Genomic DNA, 7,538 nt, shown 5'->3' on the forward strand with positions numbered 1-7,538 from the left:
GAACAGTGGGGAGGGGATCTGTAGGAGAGAGAGGGGGCCGAAACAAGAGGGTCTTCCGCTTTAGGCCAGCAGTATCTGCGCCATCACAGAACATCTCTTCTCTTCTCTTCTGCGAGAATGGCTCTCTTCTCCTCTGTTGCTGGGAGTGTTTTTCCCTGGGCGTGTACTTTGTGTGCAACTTTGTTTCACAACAATGTGTGTGTGCATGTGTGTGTGAATCTATGTTTCCCGCTTCTTACACGTGATTTCAAATGTCAAATGATATTTATGTCTAGGTTTTAAGTGCATGATTAATGAGTGTGTGTGTGTGTGTGTTCTTGTTTGTATCTGTGATTGTATTCCCCTTGCCCTCAGCATGTGTGTGCTTATCCCAGGAAACAGACAGGTCCCACTTCAAAACCAAATTTCTGATTGTCCTCCCCAAAGTCTGAGATCCTGATGTCCAGCAGAGGGAGCTGCTCCACCTGAGGTGTGTTCACCTCCAGCACTGTCCTGTCCAAGCCTTTACGATACTGCAGGGGGAAAAGGCCAAAAAATATTTAGGGACAGAATACCTTAAGATAATGGGGGAAAAAGATGTGTAAGGTTTTTTATAATAAACACTTTTTTAGTGCTGTCAAATAAAAGTTTTTGTTTACATAATATATCTGTGTACTGTGTATATTTATGATGTATATATAAATTCTCACACATACAGTATATATTTTGAAATATTTACATGTATTTATATGTACATATTTATATTCTTATAATTTATATTATATTTAAATATATTTAATATATAAACATAACTTGTTTTTCATAAATATATTTATTAGTGCTGTCAAATGATTAATCACATTCAAAATAAAAGTTTTTGTTTACATAGTATGTGCTGTGTATATTTATTATGTATATATAAATACACACATGCATGTATATATTTAAGAAAAATAAGTTATGTTTATATTTTAAATATATTTTTATATAATATAAATTATATGAATATAAATATATACACGTAAATATTTTTGAAATATATACTGTACGTGTGTGTACTTATATATACATAATAAATATACACAGTACACACACATATATTATGTAAACAAAAACTTTTATTTTGGATGCGATTAAAACCAACCCCAAGCACACAAAACATACACAAATACACACGTATAAATTCTGAAAAAACAACTTACCTGAAATGTGACAACCATAATGAGGAAACATGTGAAAACAAAAACAGAGAGACAATAAATTAACAAACATCCATACAAATTTGTTCACATAAAACACTTAAAATTATACAGAATTAGTCAGTACACTTATTTCAGAACAACTTCTAGCATCTGTTGCATCTATATGTTTTTAAAGGCTAGATGCTGAGGCTGCTCACAATTGTAGCTGTGAACAGTGTTTTCATCACGGACACTTGATACCGCCTGTAGTTCACGTCTCAAGCCCATGTCCCCTCCCGCGCCCTTGCGCTGTGGTGTAAACACACATTGTTAGGTTAGAGGTTAAAAGTGTTGTGCTTAGATTCTTTGACAGTAATCTAATTTCTCTTCTCTTGCGCATCTATATTTATTTGGTTTTGTCAACACTCAGGGCTCTTTTTCTCCCTTTTGCCTTCAGTGTATTGATCTCTCTAATGGATTGGATCTGATTCCAGAGAGTCTAACATGCTTTTGTATCCCTTTATTTTCACCCAGGAAAATCGACCAAGCAGGCCTGAAAATCAGCCAGGATCAGGTTTTAAGGAATCTACTGTTGTGGGAAGACTTGGTGAGTGACCAGAGAACTTTAACCATCCAATAGGACATTTTCAGATAACATCCTTTTACTCTTTATTTTGGTTGCTGTTTTTAGTTTTTGTTGATTTTAGAAGTTTTTATTTTCCCTGCGGACAACAATCCTGCCATTGCTAATTCTATTGAAATGTCTTTAAACCATAATTTATATAATAACAGAGGATTTGCTGTGCTACACATTTTGCAGGAGATATATGTAACGTGAAGATCTCAGCTGGCTGCAGATTGACTGATACTTCTTTATACTTCTTGTGTTGAGGTTTTAATTGTCACAGATAACTTGGTCACAGGTTTGTGTCCTTACAAAATTAACAAAAGGCCAAACTAAGCATAAAACATTACAACTGTAGCACACACAAACCCAGGTTGTCCTGGCCTTTCCCACAAGGAGCAGAGTTGAATATGAGAAGAGAGTAGATCAATGACCAGGCTGGATTTCTACCTCCAACTCTGAAACCTGAGCGTAGTGTGTGAAGATATCAATGAATTCCTTCACTTCCTCACACGTTCGAACAAATTGAACTTGTAAGGAGCCGCATGAGGGGCAGGACTGAGAGGCAACCTGGCAATCCTGGCTTAAACCAAACTAGTTCAGCCAGAGAAGTTAACAGGTTCCCAGTGGGTGTGTAAATACGCCACATGAGGAGTATGTGCTTCCTCATAGCTCTCTGACTTACATGTATAGGCAGGGTACGACAGGAAGGACACACTTGTTAAATGAACCCTGATTCCTGTTCATGTGGGGTCTTTTCAAAAATCCTTAACCGAGGAGATCACTAAGGCCACTGAGGTGGTTACTATTGTTTGTTTACACAGGGTGTCACTACTGTATGTAAAACTAAAAGTGTTATGTATCATTTTTTATAAGGTTTATAGGCCTTACAGACAGACTCAAAAGTGAGTCAGTTCTCTTAATTGTGCTTTTTCCACAACTCTGCTGTGAAATGACACACTTCAGCTTTAAAAACCTTCAAAAGAATTTTAAGTGTTGGACTAATAGAATCATTAGCCGTAAGATCAAATCAGGTTTTGTATTGTGTTCAGGAGCTTTTTCCTCTCAAACCAGGTGCCGGCAGTATGAGACGTGCTGCCCCATTTCCCCCGAGACAACTCTATTTGTGAGGCTGCCGAGGGTTTAACAGTGCAGAGAGCAGGAGGAGTAATGAGAGGCCGGTGACATCTCATAAACTTGTCCACCTCACACACACACGCACACAAACAAACCTGTGAGAGCCCCTCTGCCACAGGACCGAGTGAAATCACTGATCTCTGACATCTGTGCCGTGGTAGTCGCCAGTGTCTGATGGAGCTGCCGGTCAAAGCGCTTAAGACTTGAGCTACAACCTAAGGAGGGTCCCTCGATGGTCACAAAAATGATAGAATCATATGTAGCAATCAGAAACAAAGTCTGCTCTGTCTGTCATAAACACCTGTCCTTCAAATGCCCTGATGTTTCAGGCGATGATGTGGAAACCGCTCGTACTCACGGTGCAGGTGTGGATCTGTCTGCTCCCCAGCCCCACATACCCAGTGGCGCTTTTTCCCTTTGAGGATGAGAAGACGAGTAAAGATGAAACACTCTCTTTTCCTCTTCCCATATCTCTTGAGCAGATCCTATCAGGCTTTCTGTGACATTTGACAGTAGCCATTTCCAAAAGCATGCGAAGATCTCCTCCATTCCTTCGTTACCGGTCAGGAACTCTGCACCCGTGCCGTCGGCAGCCTCAGTGTCAGTCTCAGAGAGCATCTTACTGCCGTCGACGGAGCGCTTGGACTTCTTAGGGATCTGAATGGGCAGCGGCTGGATGACATCTCCAGGGGGTCCCTAAAGAAAAAGGAGAATATAGTTGCATTTCAAGGAACTCTGGGATGCACTGATCTCTAATTTGTCTTGAATGAAGTTCATCTCAACAAAATAATTTCACTGCCAAATGATGATTGTGCATTTTGTATGATAGATAACAGATATAACTCACAGGTGGTCCTGGTGGTCCTTGTACACCCTTTTCTCCTTTAGGACCACCTCCGCCCTGCACCACAGAGAGAAGGCATACAAAATTAGTGTAATTTTAAGTGTAAAGTCTAAGACATATGTATCATACTTTATTTAAACACTACCTCACATAATATGGCTCATGATATACTCTTCACACAATTATAAATATTTAAGGAAGGAATACCCACAGTGGCACCTTTAGCTCCTTTGATACCCCTCGGACCCTGTGAGAAACATCACATCCATTCAGCTTTAATCCAAGACACCAGTGTTTTGAGATGATCTATTTTGGTGCGTCAGTACTCAAGTTGAGTACTCATAGTTTCAAGATTATTTAAAAGGTTTAACAAAGGATTGAGTATGAACAATCAGTGCCGTCATCAAGTACCTAAGACACATTCTCCACAAAATACGGTATGAGAAACAGCTCTACTAAATGGCAGTGAAAGTTTACTCACAGGCATACCAGCAGGACCTGCAGGACCAAGAGGACCAGTTCCTCCAGACATACCCTAAAATAAAACACATTAAGAAATAAGGGGAAAAAACTTGGCATTTGATGATATGAAACGGGATATGAACTGGGAAAGTTTTGCATGTACACTACTGCTCAATGGACAGATTTTTAAGGTTTTTTGTTAGTCTCTTCTGCTCACCAAGACTGCATTTATTTGATAAAAATACAGTAAAAACAGTACAATTGTTAAATATTCTTAGAATTTAAAATAACTGTTTTCTTTTGTAATATTTTTAAAATGTATTTAATTCCTGTGATCAAAGCTGAATTTTCAGCATCATTACTCCAGTCTTCAGTGATCTTCAGAAATCATTCTAATATGCTGATTTGCTGCTCAAGACACATTTCTTATTATGATCAGTGTTGAAAACAGTTGTGATGCTTTATATTTTTGTGGAAACTGTGATACATTTTATTTCCCAGGATTCTTGAATGAATAGAATTGAACAATTTGCAACATTAAAAATGTCTTTACTGTCACTTTTGATCAATTTAATGCATCCTTGATGAATCAAAGTCATTTCTTGAAATAAAAAATCTTACTGACCCCATGAATGTATAGAATTGAATCATTTGCAACATTAAAAATGACTTTACTGTCACTTTTGATCAATTGAATGCATCCTCGATGAATCAAAGTCATTTCTTGAAATAAAAAATCTTACTGACCCCAAACCTTTAAACAGTAGTGTATATTTGTGGTCTGATTTTGATGTGCGGAGGACGTGACCAGACATCACATACCGTTTCTCCCTTGGGTCCAAAAGATCCCTGTGGTCCAGGCATGCCTCGGTCTCCCTTCTCTCCTTGTTCTCCTGGAGGCCCAATCAGACCAAGCATACCTGGATGTCCCTTCTCACCCTTAGCACCGGGGTCACCACGAAGACCTGCCAAACCTGGAGGACCCTGTATTCAATATACATACATATATCTCATGAAACTGTAATAATAGTTCACTTCTTAGTGTAAGTGTTTCAGGAATCAATACTTGTATATTGCATACACTGATAGTACAGTCTTTTTCCCTAACCTGCACCTCCATAAGGTGTGTGTTTGCTGTAATGCTCTAATACAGAAGATCTTACCATTGGACCAGGAGGTCCCTTCTGGCCAGCAGCACCTGGAGCACCTTGCTCACCCTAAATAACATTATCAGTTATCAGAAGATCATTTTGGTAAACATTATATTAGCTATTGATAAATAAACAGATTAAAAACACAATTCCAATATCTTACCACTGTTCCAGGCAACCCTCTTAGACCCTCAGTTCCTGGTTTTCCTGGTTGACCCTGTGGCCCCACAGGGCCTGTCTTTCCTGGAGGGCCAAGGGCACCTGAATCCCCCTAAAAAACATGTTACATGAGGACAAAAAAACTACAGAAAGCGTGCTTATTTGTTGCAGCTGTATTTCCTTTAATTTACATAGTCCTACCTTGCTTCCCTTCTCTCCCTGACGACCCTCCGGTCCCCTTGTGCCTGGAGGACCCTGAAATATGAACATTAAATATGTCCAGAAATATGCATTTTTCTATTCGATCATGCATACTTTTTTTTTTGTAAACCAAATATGTAAATACAACTTACCCTCTGTTACAGTGAAATACACCATCAATGATCCGTTATACAACAATACAGAGCTTACAAATGAACATATGATGGTGGTAATGTTGGGCTGTTGTAAAATAAGTTAATCTTACTCTCTTTCCTGGAGGTCCAGGTGGTCCGTTCTCACCGGTTGGCCCAGGTGAACCCTAAAGCAATGCAAAAATAGTGCTCAGTGTATCCTGAGAAACACCTTATAAGTATGCATAAGGAAGATGTGCTCTATAGGAGGATGATCACTCACAGATTCTCCTTGTTCTCCATCCTCTCCTCTTTCACCCTTTGCTCCATCTTGGCCCTGCAAAGAAGATCAGAAAGAAAGTCAAATATTTTTTCTTGCACTGATGAATCATATACAATAAGATCAGGAACATGTATGAAGAATGGGTCAAATTCAATTTCATGTTGACTTTACACAAATCACGTTTAATTATATAAACGAAAGCTCTACTCACTCGTGGTCCAACTTCACCAGGGGGACCGGGATCACCAGGGAAACCAACAGGACCCTTGAAAACACAAAAATCAGCTGCTGAAGAGTCACACATAGACCTGTTTCTCATTTCAAAGCTCAGTCACGTTTAGCACATACAGGGTTTCCTTTGGGTCCGTCATCTCCATGGGGTCCTTTTCCACCAGCAGGACCAGAGGTGCCCGGCTGCCCAGCCTCTCCCTTCTCACCACGCTCTCCTCTCGGGCCCTGCCATCAGATAAGCAAACCAATAAGGTGTTAGCTATTTTACATCTATTAAATGAATAAATATAAATGTAAGCATTTTGCACAGGTTCAGAGGACAATAAAAATGTTTGGACTAAAATTCTCACCATTTTTCCTGGCTCTCCACCAAGACCAGGTGGTCCGGATTCACCAGGCTCACCCTGTCAATACAAATAAAACGACGTCAAGTGCCATCAATCAGATTTGCTGATCTTGTCAATAAAAGTCATTATTCATGCAGAAAGTTGAACTCTTTTATACTTGCCTTCTCTCCTATGGGACCTGGATTACCCAAACCTCCTGGAGGACCTTGAGGACCCTGAAAAATTAAGGATGTGCATTAAATTAGACAAAAAATGCCTAATTTACTGACCACAGAATGCCATGATTGACCAATCTGAATAAAGTATTCCAGAGAGTCATTGCTTAGTGATCATAAAACATATAATAATGAACTGTCATCATTTGTAAAATTATTATTCATAGTGCAAATTAAGGTACTTACATCAGCACCATTAGGACCAGCTGGACCACGTGGACCTGGGGGACCAGGAGGACCCTATAGAAATACATAACCAGAAAACATTCGGACATACAGGCATCATATATATACATTCTAAGGGTGATTCAAAATGCTAAAACATCATATGTTGCATTATACACATCAATTGCACCTTTAACTGCCTTTAAATCAAAATATTCAGACTCACCATTGGACCAACATCTCCCGTCTCTCCTTTTTCTCCAGCTGGGCCTGGCAAACCCTAAAGATGTGAATGAAGTACAAATAGCTAAAACATCCAGTTTGCAGAATTTAATTGGTAGGCGTGAATAAAACACAATCTGAATGCAGTACCTGCAGTCCAATGGGGCCTGGAGGACCTGGGAACCCTCTTGTCCCATCATCTCCC

The 7,538-nt window shown here is 39.5% G+C and overlaps 1 protein-coding gene across 1 annotated transcript in view; it reads right to left on the bottom strand.

The window, feature by feature from the left end:
- Window positions 1–12: 12 nt before the first annotated feature.
- The window catches only part of LOC107574294 (collagen alpha-1(V) chain-like), a 37,178-nt gene continuing 29,652 nt past the window's right edge, over window positions 13–7,538 (bottom strand). The window contains exons 41-60 of the mRNA XM_016260740.1: window positions 7,484–7,533; window positions 7,338–7,391; window positions 7,133–7,186; window positions 6,893–6,946; window positions 6,735–6,788; window positions 6,502–6,609; window positions 6,365–6,418; window positions 6,154–6,207; window positions 6,005–6,058; window positions 5,740–5,793; window positions 5,543–5,650; window positions 5,392–5,445; window positions 5,051–5,212; window positions 4,248–4,301; window positions 3,978–4,013; window positions 3,770–3,823; window positions 3,321–3,618; window positions 3,018–3,137; window positions 1,691–1,713; window positions 13–512 (exon numbers count right to left, since the gene is read on the bottom strand). Of these exons, the coding sequence (XP_016116226.1) occupies window positions 366–512; window positions 1,691–1,713; window positions 3,018–3,137; window positions 3,321–3,618; window positions 3,770–3,823; window positions 3,978–4,013; window positions 4,248–4,301; window positions 5,051–5,212; window positions 5,392–5,445; window positions 5,543–5,650; window positions 5,740–5,793; window positions 6,005–6,058; window positions 6,154–6,207; window positions 6,365–6,418; window positions 6,502–6,609; window positions 6,735–6,788; window positions 6,893–6,946; window positions 7,133–7,186; window positions 7,338–7,391; window positions 7,484–7,533 (1,646 nt within the window). The 3' untranslated portion in view covers window positions 13–365. The remainder of the gene's footprint in view (window positions 513–1,690; window positions 1,714–3,017; window positions 3,138–3,320; window positions 3,619–3,769; window positions 3,824–3,977; window positions 4,014–4,247; window positions 4,302–5,050; window positions 5,213–5,391; window positions 5,446–5,542; window positions 5,651–5,739; window positions 5,794–6,004; window positions 6,059–6,153; window positions 6,208–6,364; window positions 6,419–6,501; window positions 6,610–6,734; window positions 6,789–6,892; window positions 6,947–7,132; window positions 7,187–7,337; window positions 7,392–7,483; window positions 7,534–7,538) is intronic.

This window comes from Sinocyclocheilus grahami, unplaced genomic scaffold (genome assembly GCF_001515645.1).
Source record: "Sinocyclocheilus grahami isolate Dianchi unplaced genomic scaffold, SAMN03320097.WGS_v1.1 scaffold2175.1, whole genome shotgun sequence".
Classification (NCBI taxonomy): Eukaryota; Metazoa; Chordata; class Actinopteri; order Cypriniformes; family Cyprinidae; genus Sinocyclocheilus; species Sinocyclocheilus grahami.